The sequence below is a fragment of the Carassius auratus genome, chromosome 32 (assembly GCF_003368295.1).
Source record: "Carassius auratus strain Wakin chromosome 32, ASM336829v1, whole genome shotgun sequence".
Taxonomy (NCBI): Eukaryota; Metazoa; Chordata; class Actinopteri; order Cypriniformes; family Cyprinidae; genus Carassius; species Carassius auratus.
Window position 1 is genome coordinate 35,100,655 of NC_039274.1, and position 26,265 is coordinate 35,126,919.

Genomic DNA, 26,265 nt, shown 5'->3' on the forward strand with positions numbered 1-26,265 from the left:
TGGTCTATGAGAGGGTACATGGCCAGGAATGTCCTGTATTCGAGCCTTCAACATGGAGCGGTGCACCTGCCTCACCTTATCCAAAGCATCCACAGGGGCAATAGAATAAACTGAACTTCCTTTTTAGGGGCCTTCACCACCTGATACACGACTGGGCTCCACAGGTCACAGATCTTTGTTCGACCTTTCACCCCGACATGCCGGAGATATACTGGTTGACCCTCCCCCAGTGGTGTATGCCGGACGTGAATCATGTTGTGCTTTACGGCGCTCTGCAGTGACTCTAAGGTGCTCCCGTGCTCCTTTCAAAAGCTAATCGGGTTTGATGCTCGATAACCCACTCATGCACACTTCCTGCAGTCATCTCCTCAACTCTACCTAATAAAAAATCAACTGGCAAACGAGGCTCTTGACCAAGCATTCAAATAGTATGGCGACTCGCCAGTTGATTGATGGGCAGTGGTATTGAAGCTAAATAGTACCTGTGGCAGACATAATGCCCAATCCCGCTTACTTGAAGGAGGCAGAGTGCCCAAAAGGTTGTGTAAGGTTCTACTGAACCGTTTGCACTGGCCATTCCCTGCAGGATGGTAGGGGCGGGACTCGTTGATGCCATGGTACCTCACTCCCGAATTAATACCGTTTGCTCACTGCCCAATGATAGGACAAGCAATGAACAATCAGCAAAACAAATGCTAGCAGGAAGGGCTTCACTCGTCCTGCTACATTAAGATTACCCCAGAATGAATTACTAGGCCCACACAAAACAATTATGAACAATAACAATGATAAATGCTGACCAATAAATAACTATACCATGTATTATATATACTATGTTATGTGTGTGTGTGTTTGTGTGTGTGTGTGTGTGTGTGTGTGTATATATATACATATATATCTTTAATAATTAGTGATTCAAAATCTTTTATTTTATTTAGTAAAACAAGAAAATTTGTATTTGTTTTGTCATATGACATGCAAGACTACACATTAGACAAATGCAGCCAAGGTGAATACATCTACATTTTTAGTCAAGTAATGAATTAATTTTATAAGTTAATCAAACAACTATATTTTATTCACAGACAGCAACAGGAAACATGAATAAATGAGTAAAAAATAAATAAAAGTAACCATGATAATAAATAAATACACGTCAAAGAAACACAAGGAACAAAGCTTTATTAAAAAATGTTCTAACAATGATGTACATACAGGCGGTGAACCCACATCCTACTGTGCATCTCAAACACAGCTGTGCCAATTCTTCAGCTTTATTCTGATAAAGGCAGCTGCCCACCATGCCCTCCTTTCACCTGTCTCTGACGTCCACCCACGTCCCTCATTGCTGCAGTCAGACTGAATCTGATCATGGATGGGAAAGGGACATCGAGGCTATCCTTGCCTGAGTGCACAGAGGAGGATGAGGATGACCATGATGATGCCCCTGAACCACACAATCTTGAACAAGAGTGAAAGAACATGTGTGGGACAGTCTAGGTGCTGCGGTGTCTGCTCCAAACATTCATGTGTCTGCTCTCCAGGCATTTTCATATTTTTTGTCATTGATACAATTCTTCTTTCACTGTCAACCAGTGTGTCCTCGAGCAAGGCTCTTTTCTCCAGGTTGCTGCAGTGGCAGTTGTGGGGTCCCTGTAATAAGAGCACTGTAAGTCACTTTGCATGAAAGCATCTGCCAAATGCAGAAAGGTAAATTGGATTTTTGTTAAATCTGTTTTATGTCTTGGCACAAACGCACAATAAAGCTGACTTATTTCTTAAAAGTTTTCTTTAAGGTACTACTATAATATAAGTGCTTGCCTTCATTTCATACCATTTCTATTGGGGGTTTTTAAATTGGTCAGTTCACCCAAAACCTATCATCAGTCATTTTAATAGCACAATGTCTTTGATTTCTGTATAGAAGTAACAATAATGATCTTACTTTATATTTTTTGATTCAGGTTTTCTTCATTTTTTCCCCCACAAATGCTGGCCGTCATCTTTCCTTGCAGGTACTGCTCCACCACAAAGATCTGCAGCAAATGCACAGAAATCAAGAATTCAGAAAAGTGATGTGATAGCTCTCTTTGAAATTACAGTAATACAAATAAACTGTAACATAATTAAGATTTAAAAGATGTTTTATTGATGTCCTGTAGTGTACTTACTGAGAGCCTTCGATGGCAGCATTCCTTCATCAGTCACTCTGCAGTGGATAACACACGTGTGTTCTCATCTGTCCCTGTAACATCCAGACAAGAGGCAGTCTCCTCTGTAATTTATCTTTTCAATATTACATTTACATGTTGAGGTAGTTGCTTATGTGTTTTGCTTTTTATCCAACAGAAATGTTCCTCGGTTTATCAACAATACTAAAGGACAAATTAAATAGATAACTCATGTTTAATTACTTTATGTAGATTCATCTGTTCATTTAGATTACTTACATTCATCTAAAGCAGTGTTGACAACAGTGAATAACACACATAAAACAGGACATTTAGTAGTCGTCTTTAAAATGTATATGGTTTATGTAAATTAACTTTTATGGACAGAGCTAATAATGAACAGCTGTAATATGTATTATAAACAAAGATGAATAACTGCTGTAAATAGATGTATTGTTCATCGTTAATGTTAGTTAATATTGTCAGCTACAGAAAATATATTTAAAGTAAATATTTCCTTACAGTATAAGTACTGTATAATAATACAATTTCCAGAGGAGTAGAGGATTCTGCTTTTGTTAAAAGATATTCAGATATTTTTTCATATGCCACACATCCCTTGCCACGTAGAAGCATCACATTTACACAGCAGACATTCATTTAGGTCTCTGGCTGTCTCCTTGTCTTCACCATAAATGAGGTTTCCTTGCCGAAACTCTGTTTTTGACCACCAGAACCTTCCACAGGAGACAGATTACACTAATGTCTGTCTGTGGCTACGACTTCCTGCTACCATCGGCCACACCAGCAAATCAGGTCCTTACCACACAGCTTATTTACATTGTCTAATCATGCATTCAATTGGAGATGGTTTCATCAGCTTATGCAATCTCAGCTCAACTCGCTTCAGCCTATATTAGTTGTACTTGTGTCATCTGAATGTATTTGTTTTTGTCTCTAGAGCATTTTGGCAGTATTCATGGAATTAGCGCCATCCAGTATGTATGGACCTGAGGAAAGGCCTTAAGGGATGTGTGAGCACTGTCTTTTTCCAAAGCAAAGAGGGGTATATATATATATATATATATATATTATATATAATATATATATTATATTATATATGACTCAACCTATGCATAGCTTAATAAAAATCCAAATTTAAGATGAACATTTCAGATGGCACTTAGAGGCTTTTGCATCTGAACTCTTCATATATATATATATATATATATATATATATATATAATAGTGCAAACATTGCACAACAGTTAAATTGTAGTGTTGTAGTAGTACTAGTATTTTTATAAAATTTATATAAAAAAAGCTAAATGAATTTATAATGCATTGATTTTTGTTGTTGTTAATATTGTGATATTATTTAATTAACACACGCACAGGTACATGTTGCTCCTTTAAGAGTTCGGAAACTTGATACTGTGTTTGCGCAACAATCAGCGCGGCTCGCAGCCGCCAAAGTGTCTAGACGAGCACATGATGGGAATCAACCAATGGCTCCACCGCTCTCCTCAGGGGCCCCGTGTGTGTGTGTTTCTGACGAAGAAAGAGGGTGAAACGGCGAAAGACCATCGAAGAATCCCATTAGCCTCGCTCGAAACACGGAACGAAGCATCAAGACATCCTACGTCCGCTTATCCACCCGTATCGACCACTTTGCCGTCGCAACACAATCATTTTCTTCCGCGAGGAGCGCGTGGAACCTGAATAAGGATTATAGTGAAATCCATTCATGTGTTCAGCGTCATTAAACTGCTGAAGAAGGTTTGCTTGAAAAAAAAAGGTTCTTTTTCGGAGATTATCAAAGTTATTTTTCTGCATGTCGTGCATTTCGTGTTGTTCAACAAGAAGTTTCTCATATTGTTGGGGAATGTTTACAGACTGGATGCACCGCTCCTCATGTAGTGCCCTATCATTATTCTAGCCATCCATTTGCTACAGTGCTGATATATTGTAGCAGTGGAGTCTAATGTTGGGCTTTGCTCAGGCTCTGCTTGGCTGTGCATGTGAGCACAGATCATTGATGTCGGACAGCGAGCGCACGAGCGTTTGGAGTCTCAGCGGTTCTGACCAAACATTGGAAAAACGGATGCAAACTGTTTAAGTTGTCGTATGTTCAGGACGAGACGCACGGGTCTGGTTCGGCGACTCTGGAGAAGCCGTTTGGTCACAGCAGGTAACGAAAGTTGCGATGGTGGTCCGGATAACTGGAGTGACAGCAACCCGGAGAAAATCCCAGAACGGAATACGCACAGGGAAACTATGCGGGCTCGTGCAGCAAACGCGTAGAGGAACCGGGATCCTTATTGATCATGATGGACCCTCAACGAGGGGAGCGAGTGCAGGACGGTAACATGCTGTTTGTTTAGAAACCTCCCCAGAGGCAAAAACAGACTTGCCTGTCGCCTAGAACATAGGGACCACAACAACTACAGCAGTCTGAGTGGCAGGGAACGAACAAATGGTGCCGCGACCGAGCAAGAACTCAAGAAGTGCACTTATGCGTTTCTCAAAAAGTTGAAGGAGAAGTCTCTGGATGTTTTACTGGAAGTTGTGGAGTCTCAAGGCGGGATGCCAAGTGAATGTGTTCTGGTTTCACAGACTGAAGTGCGAATTGGAGGTCAGCTGGTGTCTCCACAGTACCTGCTGTGTCGACTCTTCCGCTGGCCGGACCTGCAGCTCTCCTCTGTCCTCAAACCGCTCTGTCACTGTCAGAGCTTCAGGACAGAGGACAGCCAGACCCTCTGCTGCAACCCCCATCACTACAGCCGTGTCTGCGGACCAGTCAAGGATGGTAAGGAAACCTCTAAATGTTTTTAGTCAAGGGTTTAATGACTGTGCTGTTCGTTTGAAGTGTGTTTTCATCCCTGCTGAAAAAAGCAGAACTTGTTTGCTGGTCTTAGTTGGTCTCCCAACCAATCCAGGTTGGTCTTTTTGATGCTTCTAGAGGGGTTTTGGATAGAGAGGGGAGTTGGGACAGTGATACTCCTGTTCAGGAAGCGGAATTCCCAACTAGAATCCCTCTGGGATTCTCAATTTCTCTGCTCCCTCCCTATTCACAAAAACACTACCCTAACATTGTGTTTAAATGAACTGTTGTAGATAAAGAACTGAATTATTGAAAAATTGAAGAGGGTCAAGAAAAAATACACACTTTAAAAAATGCAACATGCTGGTTTAGTGACTGCACAACATCAAAAATAAATGTCTAAAGCAGTATGAATTGCACTATAGTCCTACAAGAGCCCTTGACATGGATACAAAATGACAATACAGTCCATTAGCACCAACACTAATATTCAGTGGTTAACCGTTTTGATATATTAAGTGTTTTTCATGAAGATTTCATTCTCTGCATTAGCAAAATTGCAGTGTTTGGATAGAGAGGGGAGTTGGGACAGTGATACTCCTGTTAGGAAGCGGAATTCCCAACTAGAATCCCTCTGGGATTCTCAATTCTCTGCTCCCTCCCTATTCACAAAAACACTACACTAACATTGTGTTTAAATAAACTGTTGTAGATAAAGAACTGAATTATTGAAAAATTGAAGAGGTCAAGAAAAAATACACACTTTAAAAAATGCAACATGCTGTTTTAGTGACTGCACAACATCAAAAATAAATGTCTAAAGCAATATGAATTGCACTATAGTCCTACAAGAGCCCTTGACATGGATACAAAATGACAACACAGTCCATTAGCACCAACACTAATATTCAGTGGTTAATCGTTTTGATATATTAAGTGTTTTTCATGAAGATTTTCATTCTCTGCATTAGCCTAATTGCAGTGTTTCCACCAGCTGTAATAATGTGATGTCAGAACAAGGTCACTTTTAATTGGATTCCATGCATTGTTGGCACATAAACGACACATCCATTTGTCTTTTTTGATGGATGCTCTTCTTCACCTGTAATTTCCATTCCAGCCGGGAACATTCTCATTTGCTGTAGAAATGCTGTGCCAAATGCTGTCACAGTATTATATCTCTAGGTTAAGGGTCTGGTCTTATAGCCTTGAAAAGTCAGAGATGTGCTCCGTTTTAGAGGGATGCTTAGTTAAAAGAAAAATCTAACTCAGTTCTCTCTATTTTCAGACACACCTCCTCCTCCCTACTCCCATATCTCCCCCTTACAAGAACATAAGCCACTGAGTAAGTCATTTTGTCTTTCTTAGTTCATTTAATAAGCAAATATTCCTTGAAATAAAGTATGTTGTTTTAACCTTGTGTATCATGTATTTTAACAGCAGTAAAATGGAGAAATATATATATATATATATATATATATATATATAATATATATATATATATATATATATAATATATATATTTTTTAATCTTGTCATTTTGCAGATTCTTCCCTCCCAGTGATGCCTTACGTAGAAATGGAAGCCACACGTTCACTTGGTGGCATGTCACAGGACTATTCAGGTTGGTGTGCAAGTCTTAAGTAATTGAATGCATTTAAAAGGGGGTAAAGTGTGTTTCAGTAACTACTGCCTTTATTCAACTTGAATATCAAATGGCTTATACTTAAGCTACACTTAAAATGTTGCATAAGATTTCTTTCAAATAAATGCTGTTCTTTTGAACATTCTGTTCATCAAAGAATCCGAAGAAAAATAAATCAGTTTCCACAAAAATATTATCCAGCACAACCATTTTAAGTATTAATAATAATAATAATAATAATAATAAGCACTAAATTTAATACTGCTGAAAATTAAACTTTGCCATCACAGGAATACAATTAAATATATTAAACTTTAAATGCTTAGAAATCATTTTAAGTATATAAAAATAGTTTCCAGTTGTAATGATATTTCACAGTAGTTCTGTTTTTACTGTACTTTTGATAAAAAAAGGCTTGGTTGGCATAAGAAACTTCTTTCAAAAAAAAAAAAAAAAACATCTTAACTACTCCAGTCTCTTGTTTATATATATATGTTAGTGTGTATACTGAATGTGATGCTTTGGTTCAGACTTGTGGTTGCAACTGTATGTTTTCAAATAGTTAGCTTAGCCATGCTATATTTTTTTAGCATTTATTCAGCTAAGCATTCCTCTCTCTATCATACATACAGACATTCACATCTGAACATAAACTCGCAGTGCTTATTTGATGGTTCTTGAAACTTCTTAGACGTCATCCAGCAACTTTTCAGCGCTGAGTCAAAATTAGATTATGGGCAACAATGGGCAGTTTTGTCAGGATGCTCACTGGGGGACTCAGGGCCTCCTGAGCTCTTATCAGCACTGTGCCATGTTATTATTACCCAGAATATAGAGCTCTGAAGACAAGGAACGAGATCCTCTTTTGGTGTGTCACATATGTTCTTTCCTCCATTATTTTCATGTTTTCGCTTCCTGCTGAGTTTTGCAATGCAAGCCCTGGCACAGCAGCCAGTTGCATTTTAAAATAAGGTTTAAATTACAGGCTTGACTGTGGCTTCCCCTCTTCCTGACAGAGCGCAGGCCAACACGCAATTTAACTAATGAAATCCTGCCTGTCTCTGCAGAGATTCTTTACAGATGTTGACAAAGAACCGACTCTAGAAGTTGTTGGAAAATTATTTTGCCCCTGTTTTTTAAGGGACATGTATATTAAGGCTTTTTAGATTGTTAGGTTTTCGGCTGATTTATTGTAATTGCATTTATACACGATTGCATGCGTCTGTCTGCATATTACTCTCAGTTTCTCCTCAGTATTGTGACAGGGAGAAATCATTTTGCTTTTTCATTCCGGCACAAGCTGTTAGCTTCATCTTAGATAGGGATCAATATGCAGTCAACCACAAATTCATCATCCAGAGGAATGAGCAAACAAATGACTGGCAAAAAAGATTTGTCCTTCAGTATAAGGAAGTGTGTATGTTTGCCTAATTCCCATGTATTATGTCACTAAAAATGAAGGATATGGGATTGTTCATCCAAAATGAGAATTCTATCATCATTTAATCACCTTCATGTCATTCCAGCCCTGTATGACTTACTGTCTTCTTTTTTTAAAGCACAAATGAGTTATGTTTTGACTGCAGTGTCTGTACAATATCCAATATCCAAAACAACATTGGACCCCACTGACATTCACCTGTATGGATTTAAAGACACACAATTATTGTTCATGATGATGATGATGATAGTGAACTGTTATTTTAGAATAAAGAAAGAATGACTGCTGCTATTGTTCTAGAGTTGTGAAAATACTACTGTAGCAGTGTTCTCTGGCAGTTCTCATGGTGGCATTTCCATTATCACCCCTCTAAGCTCCCCCCACCATTCACTGGCCCTGTGGAAGGGTCTAATATGTGGAGGGAGATATAATATTTGGCACAGCAGGACAGACAAGACTCCTTCCTCTCCTTCCCCCTCTCATTTTGTGGTGTTGGTTTAGGCTAGGCACACAAGCGCCAAGAATGCTATTGCAGGGACTAACAACTGCGCATGCAAAACAGAACAACTCACTAAAGGAGAGGTTGAAAGTTCCTAAACGTTGTCATAACATTGGCATTTCTTACAGGATTAAACTAGGCTGCAGATATGTGATTTGGTTGTCTTTGCATACGATTGGATTAAGTTAAATATGAAAATTAAACAATGAGGCACTCTATGAAAAGCAGATGAAAAGATGACTTCTGATAAGTCTTTTGCAATGTTTTCCTATTTAGCACAGTTTTTCCATTGTATGTATTTCAAATCCAGGAAGAAAGTTTGTGGGCACATACTGAGTGAGCGGCCAGAGAATCGGAGATAATGATCATTTATTTCAATAACAAAATTTACTTCATCAACAGTGTGTCCTCTTCTGTCTGTTTGGACTGCAGAGGGTTGAGACTGAGCAGAATGAGGTCACAGGCCCAGGACTTTAGATCTTCTCCCTCAATAGAGCCTGTGAAGCAAAATAATGCCATCAGTCTGTGTTTGAGTTAATCAGACTGGATAGGCTGGCGGCTGGGGGGTTAGGGGGTCGCGAGCCTTCACTGAGTGGTCAGAGAGCTGAATGCTGGCCCTCGGAGGGGGAGAGGGGGCCCCAGTCGGCCCCGAGCAGGGAGAGAGGAATGCTGAGGCAGGAGTGGGGGGTGTTAGAGTCAGAGATGACAGATTTGGGCCTGTTAGTGGGGGTCGTTGCTTCTTCAGTTTCGAATCCTCTCCTGATAGGATTGGAGATTTAAAGAATAATATGTACTCTGTACCATCAAAAAGAATAAGAGAGGTGAAGTGAAGAGGTGAGAGTGGTCAAAACATTGACTTTACTTGTCATGACAACACATTACTGTAGAAAGTGGCTTTCAGAAACACCAAACCTCATGTCACTTTACACACAAAAAAGTTTAAAAATAGTTATATTAAATAAGTGTTATTCAATTCTTTAATTTAATAGGGACAATGCACATTAATGAAAATCTGCATAAAAAAGGTAAATATCCCAGATTACAGGAACATTGCTGTATTCATTGTTATCCAGCTTTATAGTAATATCAACAACAACCGCAATAATAGCAATTATATATTTCCAGTTTATTTTTTAAACTAATCATCCACAAACTAGTTCAAAAAAAGAAATGAAATATTTAGAACATTTTGAAATGAATAACATTTTAATATTAATTGTATTTATTTGGAAAAATGTTTATTAATTTATTAGATTAATTAGTTTTTTTAATAAGGACAATGCACGTTAGTATATCATCAAAATATAAACATGCCAGATTATAGCGACATTGCTAAAAAGATTTCTATCCAGTATTATAGTAATATTAACAATGACAATTTATAATTATTATGTTTTTGTCTTTATATCAGTCATTATTAAAGATAAATAAATAACTGAAACAATTTGTATGATTTTACAACAAATAGATTTCAATAATTTTTCCAACTAAATGGAAAAATTATTGTAGAAGCTCTTTTATTTGAAAAAGTATAATTATCTAAATATTTGTTGTATGTGTTTTGCATACTTTGGTTAGTGCATATTTTTTTAATTCAAGTTTCTTATGTTTTACAGTTTTTTTTTTTCTTTCACAGATGTCAATATGTCTTCCTCCTCCATGGCTCAGAATCACTGGTGTAACGTGGCATACTGGGAGCTTCGTACACGCGTGGGCCGTCTGTATCCAGTTCATGACCCCTCTCTTAGCATCTTCTATGACCTACCTCAGGGTACAGGCTTGTGCTTGGGCCTGCTCCCCCCCTCTCTGCGTTCCACCTCCGTCCAGCGCACACGTGGCAAGATCGGACACGGCATCCTCCTCAGCAAAGAGCCCGATGGAGTATGGGCCTACAACCGCAGTCAGCACCCTATATTTGTGAATTCCCCCACTCTGGAACATCACCCCCACCTGAGTTTGACTGTGAGGAGAGTCATGCCAGGCTACTCCATAAAAGTTTTTGACTATGAGAGATCGTGCCAAATTCAACCTCCCAGTGATTTGATGCACATGGAAGGACCATATGACCCGAACAGTGTGAGGATCAGTTTTGCCAAGGGCTGGGGACCATGCTACTCAAGACAGTTTATTACATCATGCCCATGCTGGTTAGAGATTTTACTGAACAATCACAGATAACGCATACATATCAACAAATGCAGACATATATATCGCTCTTACCATACCCTGCACAAACGTTCAGACACCCGCTGCCACAATCCCAAAAGTAATCTATCTAAATTTAATATAAAGTTTTATATAAACATATTATATGGAAATACTTGTAAATACTGAGTCATTTTTACAACATAATTATTTATGTATGATGCAATGTCTATGGATGGACAGAGTAAATAAAAACCAGAAATGCTCTTCAGAGTTCTGTGTGTTACAATGTGCCATTTTTTTAATTTATGTTGATTCTTGTATTATCGTACATTGATTTTATATACTGTATGGGTGCCTGCAGGATTTCATTTGAGGGTTTGCACAGAAATAAAGTTTTTCCCCCTCAAAAACAACACTAAAAAGATTCAAAAATCAATATACTGTATGCACATTAAAAATGCTTTAAAGACTAAAGATGGCAAAAAGCAACAATCAAAGACATCCATCGAGCACATGTTTGGTCCAAACAAATGCCAATAGACTGAAATCAATCGCGTTTGAAAGAACTGACTCGGAACAACGATTAAATCACGAATGACTTGCATCGCTGGTTCAGATGCCAGATGTATAGGTAAGATGACAACCCCCCCCCCCCTTAATTTTTCCTGTTAACTACAGATGGAGACAAAACTCACTTCAGCATATTTATAAATTATCTGTTTACTAATTCATGTTCACATTTCGTTCACGAGTCGTTAACATTGATCATTTGACGTTTTATGTCTGTTTTTGATGGCTGTTCACAATATCAAGAGACAAGCAAAAATTTGACCTCTATTTTAATTTTATCTTTATTATCAATGCTAAGATTACAGTCATGAGTCTTTTGTCTTTGATGACAGAAGTTTAATGTTTGACCGACTTCATGAATAAAACTATAGAAATGTTATGGCATATCAAAAAGTCCTCTGTGAAATATGAATCAAGGTTGTTATCTAAGGATATTTTCAAATGGCTCCAAAGTTTAACTACTTAATTCGTCATTAGAGCGGGCCATGTATTCTTCAAACCATCTAAAAAAACCCTCTGCTAGTTTTTAAGGAGAATTAAATGTTTTTATTCCATTTTTGAAAGTTCAAAGTGACCATTACTTTGCTCACACATCACATTAAGTGTCACAGCTCTCTGTTTCCACTGTTGCAATGGATTGGGGTTCAGGGAGGCTTTCTTTTCGTGCCGTTGTTTGTTCTAGAGGGCGACCGCGTAGCGGCTAGCTTACTCAGCAGTCTGCCTGGCCCCACCTCATCCTTTTTAAACCAGGACTCCCAGAAAGCAACATAGACATTATCCCTGCGCCACACTGCCATGGGCGCCCGGCTCCAGACACGTTCTTCAGCTCTGTGAACACCATATTATGATTGTGGAGACAGAAGAGGAAAAAAGCACCTTTGAACATTTGTGTCTGTGCAGGGAAACGGAAAAGTAAAAAAGCCAAAAGCATTTGCATTTAGCTTGTTTGTCTGCTTTCTGTCAGGATTTGAATAGATTCAACTTTTGAAATCAACATTGCATTCTCAGGGTTTCTCAACAGTTAACGTGATTCTGCATAAAATGGCAATAATATTGTCTGTTCTCCTTTATGCATGAATCTCTAATTGATCTCATTTGTCACATTCTCGAAGCAGGATCTCTGGCTCTCAGCTGTGTTTCTGCGTGAGGTTTCTGGCCATGGTGTTTTTAACTCCATGGTGGGCTGACCTCACGGTGAACTAGATTCTGAGTGTGTGGTGATTTTGGCTCAGCCAGTGCTGCTCTGATTTGGTTTCAACCGCACCAGATCACACGTGCAACCTGCAAAGAATTAACTCTAATATTTGCCATTTGCATATGTAAACAGAACTGATATTCCCAGAGAATGATCTATACACTGATTGAACAACGACATGCTGTAAAATCAAACAATTGCCTTTCTTTGAGAATATTCTAATATAATTAACTTTTGTATCTCATGAATTTCAAAACTTCTGTTGTTAGACTAACAGTGAGTGCAGCAGCCACCAGTTTGAGTGACTCTGGATTTCATTTGTACATGACAAACACCACCTTTTATGAAAAAAGATAATCATTTTGGGGTGAATTTAAGGTAATACTCAAATTAATGAATGCGTGATTATTAAATCACCATTGCAAAGTTTGTAAAGTTATTGCTTATTGAATGCATGGATTCAAAAAGCCTTCCTGACTAAGGCTTGAAAGGATCAACTTAATGAAATCTCTATGGAACAATAGAGCTTTGAGGACCTTTGAGGAAAAGAACTAAAGCAGATTAAACCAGCAAATGCAGAGGCGCCATTATGATGTCACATAAACCATTTAATTACATATCAGCTGATTCTTTTTCCCCAGATGTCTCTGTTTCTTATTCTTTATTCAAATATGTAGCATGGTGGGTGAAATAAAAGTAGACAGCATCATAAATCCTTCTGTCATCAGGAAATTATCTAAATTTACTTTCTTTCACCCTTTTCCTTTGTTTAAATCATTCAGCAGTCCCTATAACTCTTAGATTATTTAAAGTCCATAAATGTATGTGATGTGTCTGTGATATATACATTTCTGTGTGTAGAGTTTGGCTTGTAGGCGTATTGCTGTTTATTCTTAATCCCGTCTCTGTTTGGTTTCTTTAAGCACTATGTCTGTCAGCCACTGTAGTAATTATAGTGAGACTGGAAGGCTGGCTCAGGACGGCCTGCTCCTTAAACATCCTTCAGACACAACACTGCTAGACCCAGATCCTGAAGCACTGCCAAAACCATTTTCCTACCTTTTTACTTCTTTTGAAAATCCTCTCTCTCTTCGTCTATGTCCTCCTCTCGTTTGAATCTCAGAAGCAGTTTGAAATACCCCAAATTGTTGGTTAAGTCTATAGAGGTGGTTGTCTTTTTGCTTGCTTAGGAAAAATATTTGTCTTTGCTTCATCATATTATTTTGAATTATTATATTTTTATAGGCTTGCAGGGTTTTTATAAATAAATAGTGTACTTTAAGAAAGACTGAGGCACTGTGGACTGTCCAGCATTTCCTGTCAATAGCTCTGCAGCAGAGAAATCAATACGGTCCCCATGGAGCCAGACACAGTTCTGCTGCTCAGCTCCAGTGTTTATCAGACTGGCCACACTGATATATAACGAAGATAATCCATTCTTCATTTCATTCCTGATGGGCACATAGTGGCCTTTTTCTTTGTGTTTGTTTATGTGTGTGTGTGTGAGTGTGTATCAGTGAGTGACTATTAGATTTCAGAATTTGTTGACAGCTTTTCCTTAATCACTAATACACTGTAAAAACAAATGCAAATTAAAAACGATTATAGGAGCACATTTTACAACAAATAAAGAAATAAAATACTTTTTCAGACTTTCAAAATATTATGTTTATTTCCTTGATAGTTTTGTGTACAGTGTGCTGTTTCTTTATAATTATTTGTGAAATCTACACTAGCAATTTCTGAGGGAAAATTGTTTCAATGTAAATCCTATACTAATTCTTTTCAGTGCACATTCTCATTTTATTAACTAAAATTTTTAATATATATTTATATGTGAATGTTAAGTGTTAAATTTCAATTCTATTCCATTCTATTCTAGTCTAGTCTAGTCTAGTCTAGTCTAGTCTATTCTATTATTTTCTATGGGTTGTCAGCTAGAAAGTGCCTGACTGTATTTGCCAATTTCTGTCATGCATATCATAATTGCACGATGTTTAATTAGATTTGTATATCTTGCAAATATAAATATATATTTACATTATAAGGTGGCAAATGTGATATTGTAAAACACTCACAGCCAGAACCCCCCCCCCCCCACCACCACCATTCTCTTTCTCTATATTTTCTCACCTTTTCTCTCTCTCTCTCTCTCTCTCTCTCTCTCCACAGGAGGATCGGATGTTCTCCAGTCTCCAGGAGGGCAGTCGGCCGGCAGACGGACTGGCTCCACTAGACTGGGCATCCGTACACAGTCAGACATTTTCTCATCAGTTTTACTTTCAATTGCGTCAGCTAAACATGCTTGTTGCTAGCAAACATTCTCCACACTAATATATATACCATATATACACATGAATACATGAGAAACCACATGGATTGATTGCATTCAAAATCATTTATGGCATTTATTAACTTATATAAAAAAGTTTTCGCTCATGTAATCCAGCACATATACTGGATATATATATATATATATATATATATATATATATATATATATACAAAGATGACATTCAGCCATATGAGGACAGACAGTTATTCAATTATTTAGGCAGACACAAGCATCTATCCACACTATGCCAAACTTATGATGATAGGAAAGGTAATGTATAGGCGAGCAGACCAGCACATGCTACCAGGAGTTGAGATTTTCTATTTTTTTTCAGGATGTGTAAAACACAGACTAATATACATCACACATTATAATACACTTTCTGTTGTATGAGCTCGCATCAAGTAAAGGGCATTTATTCACAAGGCATTTTAATTATTATTATTTTTTTTTTATTACGTTGAATAAGTTTCAACGTAAGTACATACGCAAGTAAACAAACCAATTTAGTTTTTTTTTAAGTTCATTCTTAGAAATCATCATCATCATCTCTCTCTTTCTTTCACACTCTCTCGCTTAGTGAAACCAGAGCGGGGGGCATTCCTTCCTAAAATGGCTCTCTCTTCCTCTGTCTCATCCTGTGGTGTTATTGAAGCAGTATTTTCAGGCCTGTCATAAAGTCCCTCGGGGATAAAGTATCACAACTACCTAAATAAGTGTCTCCAGATTATTCAAGTCTTAACACCTCAAAAATATAACATCATATAAGGTTCTTATCATGTTATTTTTAATTGTAATATATTTTTCATAGTTAGTTACATGACATATCTTAGATTTTAGATTTTGCATATATTATTATTTTCTTATTTTCAGAAATATGTCTTTTGGGGAAAAGGGGTGAGGTGGGTGTAAAAACTTATTCTGTCATCAATTATCTGCACTTGCTGCCACCTAGTGACTTCTGAACTAACTACAAGTCGGTAAGAACATTTTGGAAGGAGCAGGACAATCCTCTGGCATCATGTTTTGGCTACTGGCCATGCAGCTAGTCAATATTTTCCTGGAAGACACATTAGATGTGAACGCTCACTGGAGCCAAGCAACCTCAGATGTTTTCCTTTGCTGTTTCTGCTTCCATTCATGAGGGGTTGGAGCTCAGCCCAAATAGCTGTGTGATCCGTTAGTGATTTATAACTGTGCTGTATTGTTTAATCGCCAAAATTATACTAGCAGACCCTGGAAATGTTTCTATAGTTTCAAACGCTGCCTAACCATGATTCATTTTTTGCATAAGACGTGTGAAAGATAGCTGAACTATTCAAAATAGTCTAATCAAATAGTCTGTCAGCAATTTTCATGTCTTGCCTTCCTTGCTGAAAAATACAATGTTTTAGAAGAAGGTAGCTAGCTAGGCTTCTAGCTGGTCATTAGCATTAGTCCAAACTAGCAGACTGTCTTGGACCACCAATAAACCTGCCATCAACTGATCAAACCAGTTTAAAGGAATAGTTCTCCCAAAAAAATCAAAGTTGCTGTAATTTAGTCACCCTCGGGCAATCCAATATGTAGATGAGTTGGTTTCTTTATTGAAAAAGATTTGGAGAAATTTAGCATAACATCACTGGTGAATCCTCTGCAGTGAATGGGTGCCGTCAGAATGAGAGTCAAAACAGCTGATAAAAACATCCCAATAATCCACAAGTAATCCAAATTAATTAACATCTTGTGATGGGCTGCGTATTTGAAAGAAACAAACTCATCATTAAGATGTTTTTAGCTTCATATCATTGGTTCTAGCGAAATATTAATCTTCTATCCATAATGTTGCTTCGTTGGATTATTGTGATGCTTTTATCAGCTGTTTTTAGTCCACTTTATAAAACACATAAAATGTGATTGTTATGAGTTATGAGATGCATGTCTCTCTTTATATACATTTGTAAGTAAATTACAGTAAGTGTACATTATTATTCTAACAAGTGGAAAGTTTTAGGAGTGAATTGCATGTTGGCTTTTGCTACTCTAAATAGAGAGCCTAATTAAAGAGAATTCCACGATCAAGCTCTTCTGTAATGGGCTGTGTTTATCCCTCTCCATGTGTGAGGCAACAGCTAAAGAGACAAGACCGTTCAGACCCCATGTTTGCTCAAGTAATATTTTTAAAGTCTGTTATTTCCTCTTAAGAGTATTTGCAGTGCACACAACAGTATTTAAGTGTGGATTAAAGGGCGCTTGTAAAGCTGCTTCAAGCCCCTCCGGAGCCCCTGCTTCTCAGACCACACCCAACAGCAACAGACCTGAGCCGGGTCCTGCATCCCCTCCCACAGCCTAGCTCTCAACACTGCTGAGAATGTAATGTGCTGGATTTGTCCATCACTCAGATTTACTCTAATAGGCCAATCTAAAATAAATAAACGTATTAATGGCTGATATACACTATATATATGCGCCACATGAGGTTGGTGGTCCAAGAAATCAGATGCATTCCAAAACATATTGTTACTAGTATTCATAACATCTTGGCCACCAGGTGCCGCTGGTCTGCTAGTGAATCCTCAAATAACAGCTGGCCCTGCTGAATGCAGTTTGGGCAATTAAGTATAGATTTTTTTAAACCTGCTGAGTTGTTGTTAAAATAGTTAGGGGCAAGCTAAAAAAAAAAAAAAAAAAAGACCTTTATTTGTCTGGTTGCATCACCCAAGATAAAACTGGGTTATCTATATGAATATCTTCAACACCATTTATGGTCTCTGTTGGATCTTAGTCAGCACTTGCTGATCCATGTCATTCCACCCTCTGTATTTCCAACACACAGTTGGCTATTCGCTTTGACTCATTGGTGCTAAGACCAGTATGCATCACACTCAGCACAATAGAGGAGTCAGATCTCCAGCCTTGTGCACGCATCAGCACGTGAATCATGGTAATCCTCACATGGGTGTGGAGATCTCTGGACCCATATCAACCACAAAATATATGCCCTCCATGCTGGGTCTGCACTCTTTTAGTCCCTGTTACTCATTCAGATAAATAAAACTGAAACATACACATGGTGAGTCACTGGTGGTTTTGCAACGCAGCACACTCCTTCAATAATACAAATCTAGGGCGTCATATTACGTGACACTGGAGTGTGGGCTGGTGTTGACTCAGTGGTGACCAGATTTATCACAGCCCTCAGAGATTATCAGTGTATTTTTCAGACAATCAGAGTGACTACAGCATGCAAAATAACTCAGCCAATCATATGTTTGGGTTTTCTTGTTTATCTTTTTATTGCAACAGTGGATTTTTGTCACACTGAATGCTTAAGAATTTTAATTTAATTTAATTTTAATTTACTAATTATTAACATGAAAAGGGATGGAAGTGCTGTATTTTAATGGATGCAAGAAGTGTTGATATACAGTAGGATTTTAGTTTCTTCGTGCACACACACAGGTACCATAATTATATATAGTTTGGGTCTTTATGACTTTAGCTGTTTTGTGCTTTGGAGAAATTAAAAAAAATCAAGCATAACAACATCACTTTAATTTTCAGATCAAAATGAATGTAGCACGATGAGTCTGAGTTTGTAGAGGTATGACCTTCATTCTTTGTGTACAATATGAAACTTCAGAATATGAGTCTATGTGACTATGTGACAGTGACTGAGGAGTGGCTTTTCTCCAAAGTTAAAGGGTTTATGGAGGAGTGTGTGTGTGTGTGTGTGTGTGTGTGTGTGTGTGTGTGTGTGTAGGCGTATGCCTGTTGTTGTGTTTTGGATCTGTGTGAGTCTGTGGACAGATTGATGGATTTAAAATAGCAAAAAACTTGGGTTGTTGTGCGCTCTACTGCCTGGAATCTTCATGCTGTCATGGTGTGATGGCTCTCAACGTAACACCCTACTTATGTCTGCCATAAAACCTGCCTTAATCACACCCTGTGGAGTTGCAAACCTCTCAGGTACTCTCGTAAACACACACACACACACACACACACACACACACAGACACACACACACACACACATTTTGGTATATGTGGTTTATGGGGACTCTCCATAGGCGTAATGGGTTTTATTCTGTACAAACTGTATTTTCTATGGCCCTACCCCAACCCTAAACCTAAACCTAACCCTCACAGGAAACTTTGTGCATTTTTGGATTTTCAAAATAACTAATTCTGTATGATTTATAAGCGTTTTGAATTACGGGGACACTAAAAATGTCCTCATAAACCACCTCCTCATTGTAATACCTGTGTCATACCTATGTCATTATACAAATCTGTGTCCTCGTTAACCACATAAACAAGCTCACACACACACACACACACACACACAAACACAAACAGTATTGTTTTAAACATTGTTGATTAGACCTAAGTTTCATCTTATCACTCTAACACATGTCCTCCACTGGGACATAGTTCGCCCCCCTCTGAATCTCTTTACCATCTTGTAGCTCCCCAGGGTCTCTTGAGTCCAAATATGCACAATACCCTCATCAGCCATCAGATTGTATAGGGCCATTACTCATTCATGCAGCCTTGCCCTTTGTGTGAGGCAATTCTTCAGACGAATGCATGCACACAGACACACACACACACACACATAAAGCCCCAAATCCCCCCTCTTCACTCTTCTAGATCCCATCTGCCCCCTACTCCCACAAACTACAAACCCCCACACACCCCTTAACCAGCTGTCTGGGAACCGAAGCCCCTGAGGGAATAAACAGGTGCTGAGCTCGTGCTGGCCACTGCAGGAAGAGGCACATTTTAACACTCGCATCCTCCATCCTGCCACACGCTGTCATGCGGGATACATGATGAACATCAACATGCACATACACAAACTCACACATGCACATAAACACAGGTTTACTTTGCTAACTAAATTAAGATTTATGATATTTGTCTATAACGTTCAATAGTTTGGAGTCAGAAAGTTTTTTTTTACTGTAAGTCTCTTATATTCACCAAGGCTGTATTTATTAGATCAAAATACAGTACCAACAGTAATATCCTGAAATATAAAAAACAAATAATTAAATTACTGACCCAAACTTTTGATGAAAGTATGTATTTTTAGATTCAAATTTGTCAAATTTAGCCAACATTGTAGTGCATTTAAGTATATAAGATGCAGAAACTACACTGAATGAGCAACAATGCAGTTTTCCAGCACATGATCTTCTAGATTCCAAAGGTGTCACAGTGTGCACAGAAAGATTGTCAGTTTATACATCAGTTTTGGAAGACAAAAAGAAAGGAAATGCTATAAAAATATACATCAGATGTTCTTTAAAATAGATAAAAGACAAATCAATGCCACACCGAGTTGAGGTTCTGGGTATTTTTAGCACAGTTAGTGAATGGTTTTAAGAATGCACCAAGGGTTGCCATACACCAGTTTAAATAAGTCTGCATGGCCAAAATCTATTGACCAGCACTGTAAAACTCTCCAGACTGAAGCTGTTTAAAAAATCATGAAAATTGTCTTGATGTGTTATCAATACATTTGAGAAAATTTTGAAAATGACAGAAACCTGCTCACTTCTTACTTATTGCTTCCTACTTGCGTAATATGTCTTGTGTAAAGGGACAAAAATCTTGGGCTCAATCTGATAAGGATAAATCATATCTGACTATAGTGCAGGCCCTTGTGTTTTCACTTTGCATGTAACAGCTGGCCCTTGGCTGCACACACTTCTCTTGACACGTCTGACCTAAACTCCCACTGGCATATGTTCTTGTCTGTGTGTGTATGTGTGTGTGTGTTCCTAAAGATGATGATCGGTAATTACAATATATGACAGACACAAACAAAATCATAACATATAATTATGTTCATCATAAGATGTCACCACAAGTCACACTACAAGAACTAAAAAGAGAAGGAAATATTATAATACCTGATGTAAATCTTAGCTCATCTATGTTTAGCTAACTGTTAACACAATAAAGTGCAGTAAAATGTCCCCAATCTTTTATTCTGAAAAATAGCTCTTTGTTGAGGCTTGTTTATTGTGTTTTCAATGTGTCTGGCACAATGTGTGTGTGCTACATACAGGGACATTGCATGTTGTTGTCTTTATACTGAGGCTAGGCCACTGAGGCTCAGTATAGTGTCTTTCATCTCCACTCCCTCACTAAAGAAAGAAGCCCATGCCCAGTATCAGATTAATTAAACCCTATATACTCAGTTCGGTGGGATGCCACCTCAAATGTCGCTCTTTTCTTGTTTTTGTGCAATTGCTTTTACCGAGTCTGTGAATGATAAGCAAGGTTTTGTATAACTCGCTTCCTGTCTGTCACTGTCTAATAGTGGTTACTGGGCAGGTTTTATGAGCATTTACAATGGCACAGGAGGAAGCAATAAAACCGTTCAGGAGGTTCAATGCAGTCCTTGTTTCAAATTAATGACATTGCTACTGAATTTTTGACATTCTATACATAAGTTTTTGTGTACACAAGTGAGTTTGGCAATGTGATGTCAACATGTAGCCCTCAAGAATGGACACATCACCATAAAATGTGATTTATTAAGATACTGATATATGACCTAAGCCTTCGTTTTGTGTGATTTTACACGATTTTAAATATATATTCAAAAGCACTACTCGTTTTTTTTAGGGATAAAACCTTTGAATGAGAAATAACAGTTTTAAAAACTGTAAAACGTCACAGAGAGCCGCTGCACAGACACAGCAAAGCGGATGACATTAAACTTGAGTAAACTTCACTTTTTTTAGTTGTGACTGCACAAAAAAACATATGCTTTATTAAAGACAAATTGGGTACTACGGCACTGTTTTTTTATTCTCTCGCAGAAACTGCTGTACAATTTATCCAGACGGGATGGAGGAACTATTTCCCCGCGCGGAGTGATATGAATGTCCTGGCAGTGGTGTGTGACGCGCACTATGCTGGATGATCATGATCATGAGAGAGACGGAGCTGTGCTGCTGCTGAGCGCCGAACTTGAGACCGTGTCTCGGTCACGTCTCAAGTGCCTCTCACTTTTGTCAGTTTTACTGTCGACCGCTAAGCAGTTTGTTTTTATATACCGCCTTCGGATTACATTGAAGATAAAAAAAAGTATCCCGAGTTTCTCTCCGAGTTGCGTGCGACACTGCGCTATAGAGCAACGTTGAACTGAATTCAAAATCATGTCAATCTTACCGTTCACTCCGCCGATCGTGAAGAGGTTGCTGGGCTGGAAGAAGGGAGAGCAAAACGGACAGGAGGAGAAATGGTGCGAGAAAGCCGTCAAGAGTCTGGTGAAGAAGCTGAAGAAGACGGGACAGCTGGACGAGCTCGAGAAAGCCATCACAACTCAGAATATCAACACCAAGTGTATCACCATACCACGGTGAGTGCGGTAAAAACATCCTCGACTTCACTGAAGGAAACATCGGGTTGTGGGAAAGGGCTGTTTTACTGTCGGGATTTTAGCTGAGCGATTATCTTAAAAAACACACACACACACACATCGGAAGGACACCGTAAAGTTGAAGAAAGCAGAAAAGCCTTTTCTGTTTAGTAATCAACTCTTGTGTTTCCTACATAATCATAAACAACATCTCCATACTATTGAAGTGCTGTAGCTCGTATCTGTTTATATGATCAAATTCCGACACTCCTGTTGATTTACTGTAACTTCATACTCCTCTGTGCTTTTATAAAGCCACATTTCCCGTGCCTGGGGTTGTCGTTTGGGTTGTGAGGAGGTTATATAACCCGAATTTAAGCCGCTGTATCTGGGCTATCCGGTGTGTTTTGAACTCTGTGCTTATGTTTTGGATGTAGTGGCATGTTTGGCGCAGGACGTCCAGGTCTGTTGTTCTTCTCAAGCGTGTCTGTGTTTCATCGGTGGATATGGGATGGAGGTTGTTGTCCTTGGCTGTTTTTTTCCCTCTCTGTTTTGCAGTGACTGGTTAATCTTGTTATGTCACAGTCCGATGCTGTCCAACTGCTCACAGGTCTTGGCCCTTATGAGCCACTCGAGGGTTGCCTAGACTCAGCAGATCTTCAGTACATCAGCACTTCAGTTCAGAGGAACCTGGCACAGACACGGGTTCTGAAATCCTGTTCTGCTGATGTATACAAACATTGTGCGAACTGAGAGCTCCTTTTTAGAGGTCACTGAAGTTTTGTTGTAAATAAATAAATAAATAAATAAATAAATAAATAAATAAATATACTTATAGACTGACTTTCCCAGCATAGGGTTTGAATAGTAGATAGAAATTAAAAAATTACAATAAATTGAGCAAAAGTGACATTTATAATATTGCAAAAATATATATTTTAAATAAATGCTGTTATTTTGACCTTTCTATTCTTTAAAGTGTTCTGAAAAAATAATAATAATAACACTGTTTGCTCCAAAATATTAAGCAACTGTTTTCAGCATTGATAATAGTAAGTTGTTTCTTGAGCACGTAATTAGCATTTTTGAATGATTTCTGAATGATCATGTGATGCTGAAGACTGGGGTAATGGCTGCTGAAAATTCAGCTTTGCCATCACAGGATTAAATAACATATTATAATACATTAAAGTATAAAACATTTATTTTAAAACATAAAAAAAAAAAATCCAACCGCAAACTTTTAAAACGTTTTTTAATTAATTATTTATTTTAATTAAGCATTGGTCTCCCATTTAAATCCTTAAAAATACAGTTAAAACCACACATAAACTGTAGCACCTCTATGCCATGGTAAAAATATAACTGATTTTAGTTAACTTATTTGTATAAAAAACAGTAGTCTAAAACATTCAGTATAAATGCACACATGCTATAGCTTAATCACAAACACATACAATAAGTATATACCATTACTCCTTTTAATAAAATTAAATGTGAATATCCTACATTTCTGGCAAAATATCATGGCGATGGTGCAGTTAGTGTTACTACATTAAATCCATGTTACGTGATGGCGATGTATCACCAGAATGCTGTGTCTGTTGTCTTTTTCACAAGATTAGAATAAAAAGGTAAGAGTGGTTGAAAAAACTAAAATAGCTCTTGACAGAAAAGCGTTTTATGATATCGTCACATTAAGTAATGCTAGGTTTCACTGATGGAAAATAAATAACTAGAGCATGGAGTTAGTCAAAATGATGAATAATGATTAGCTTATTTGTAAAGCAACCTCTGATTGTATTGCCATTGAAAACCTCATATTAGTTTAGATCACAATTCAGCAAATTCACTATTTTCTTTATAGTTTATAGACAATAAAGATAGATCTTATTTTATATACTGTAAATTTAAAGGCCACAAAATCTCACTTTTCTGCAGTCTTCAGCCTTATGATGAATGAATGATGCATTTTGTATACCGCTTTATTGTGTATGGCTGGCTGTACACTCAAAGCCCTTTACCATCATGTGGGGGTCTTTCCTCAACCACCACCAGCGTGCAGCATCCACCGGACAATGGTGCCAGTGCGCTCTGCACACATCAGCTACAGGCGGAGAGGAGAGAGAGTCATTGAGCCAGTCAAGTGGATGGGGATCATTGGGAGGCCATGATTGACAAGGGCCAGTGGTTGCAAAAAGTTACACACCAATTCTTTACAAGAAGTGCAATTGGATTTTTAATGAGCACAGAGAGTCAGGACCTCGGTTTAACGTCTCATCCAAAGGACGTTGCTTTTTTTTGTCAGTATATTTTCTCTGTCAGTATACTGGGGCGTTTTGACCCACACAGACCACACGGTGAGCATCCCCTGCTGGCCTCACTAACAACTCTTCCAGCAGAAACCTAGTTTTCCCAGGAGGTCTCCCATCCAGGTACTGACCAGGCTCAACCCTGCTTAGCTTCAGTGGGTATCCAGTCTTGGGCTGAAGGGTGATATGACTGTTGCAGGCTTGTAATAATCACAGGTAGCTGTCTGAAATGGAACCAGATGCTACAGAATTACTCTGCTGGTTAACCTCATCACAGTTTATTCATAAGCTGTATTGTCATTGTCTTGACTCGTGACACATTTGGGTTGCTTGACTAAATGTACTATATTATTTGCTTAACAGGGTTGGCTAAAGGAATGTAATAAAAATGACAACAACAACAACAAAAAAACTAGAAGACACAAGAAAGAGCTATGTAACCTTACAGTCAATTTGTACATTTATAGACATAAAAATAGAGTCCCTTTGAGATTTCTTTTCCAAATTTGAAGTTTCCATGATCGTGTGGTGTTACAGGGCCGTGCAGCTGTGGTCCAAGCCTGCAGCACTGTTGTGTTGGTTGTTGTTTCCAAACAACAGATAGCTCTGTGAAAGCAGGGCTCTCAGCCAGAGATCAGGCTGAGTCACCCCGGAGGAAAAGGGAGTTTGAGCCTGTGGCTTTGTGGTGTGACCCACTGGTGCTTCTCTGGTAGAGCTCGGTGGTGACAGAAACCATAACAAATGAAGACCTAGTTTTTGGCCGATTTGCTATATATGGTATATATCTCTGTATTTTCGTTGTTGTAAATCTGTATTTAATATATATAGCAGAACCACTTAAACTAAGATGTGAAACGAAACCATAAACTATGTCTTACCAGTTTTTAAAGACTTAAATTGAAGCTTGTCACATGTTTTGCACCTTCTCTGCAGCAGCTCAGTCTGTGTCCTTCGCTATATTTTCAGATGCACTCCTATCAAACTACTGTATATCGACATAAATGTTATTGGCTCATATCGAATCGCTTATAAAGAAAATATCGATATATCGTACCAATTTGATATTCCGCCCAGCCCTAGTTCAATCCAAAACTCTATTCTTGGACAGATCTGTAGATGGTATAGCCTTCACATTTGTGATACAGCATTCTGCCTCACCCTCCTGGAGGATCCAGATTCCTCAGACACACTCGACTTGCTTCAGGCCACACAATCCTGTCCTGCCCTCACATGCAGCTCATGCTGGAATCCTGTCCCAGCCTGCTGGAGATCCAGAGAAAGAGCAATGAAGAGATAAATGAGTTGAAGAGGACACTGAGTTCGAAAGAAGCATTGGAAAGAGCAGATGGAAGACAGATTGAAATTGTCCAAGGCAGGATGGGAAAAACATAATTATACCACGGTCACACTTCCCTTCGCCTGCCGTACACCTGTCGGAGCCTAATCGGAGAGTCCACATAGACTTCCTGAGAGGATGTCTGCTCCACAGTGTGTCTGTGTTCTGGGATGCTTACTATTTTTCAACCCTACAGTCTCTGTTTGCTTTTGCACTCTACGCACAATGACTTCAAAAGCATCTTGAGCTGTGAATAAAACCTGTGGTTCATTGTGTAGGCGCATTCAGCCAAATTCTCAAACAAGTCCCCTATCAGCGAAGAAATAATATGTGTTCTGCTGCAGCGATAGAGTTTATTGTTGGCATTTGAATGAGTCTGAGCCTTGAAGAGATGTCTGACTTTAAGTCTGACATGCTGAAACTCTATACA

At 38.4% G+C, this 26,265-nt stretch overlaps 1 protein-coding gene and 1 pseudogene across 2 annotated transcripts in view; both read left to right on the forward strand.

The window, feature by feature from the left end:
- Positions 1–3,662: 3,662 nt before the first annotated feature.
- On the forward strand, positions 3,663–10,997 carry LOC113052343 (mothers against decapentaplegic homolog 6-like; annotated as a pseudogene).
- A 10,736-nt stretch (positions 10,998–21,733) lies between these two features.
- The window catches only part of LOC113052344 (mothers against decapentaplegic homolog 3-like), a 31,909-nt gene continuing 27,377 nt past the window's right edge, over positions 21,734–26,265 (forward strand). For both annotated transcript variants that reach the window (XM_026216800.1, XM_026216801.1), the window contains exon 1: positions 21,734–22,187. In XM_026216800.1, coding sequence (XP_026072585.1) covers positions 21,985–22,187 — 203 coding nt within the window. In that variant the 5' untranslated portion in view covers positions 21,734–21,984. The remainder of the gene's footprint in view (positions 22,188–26,265) is intronic.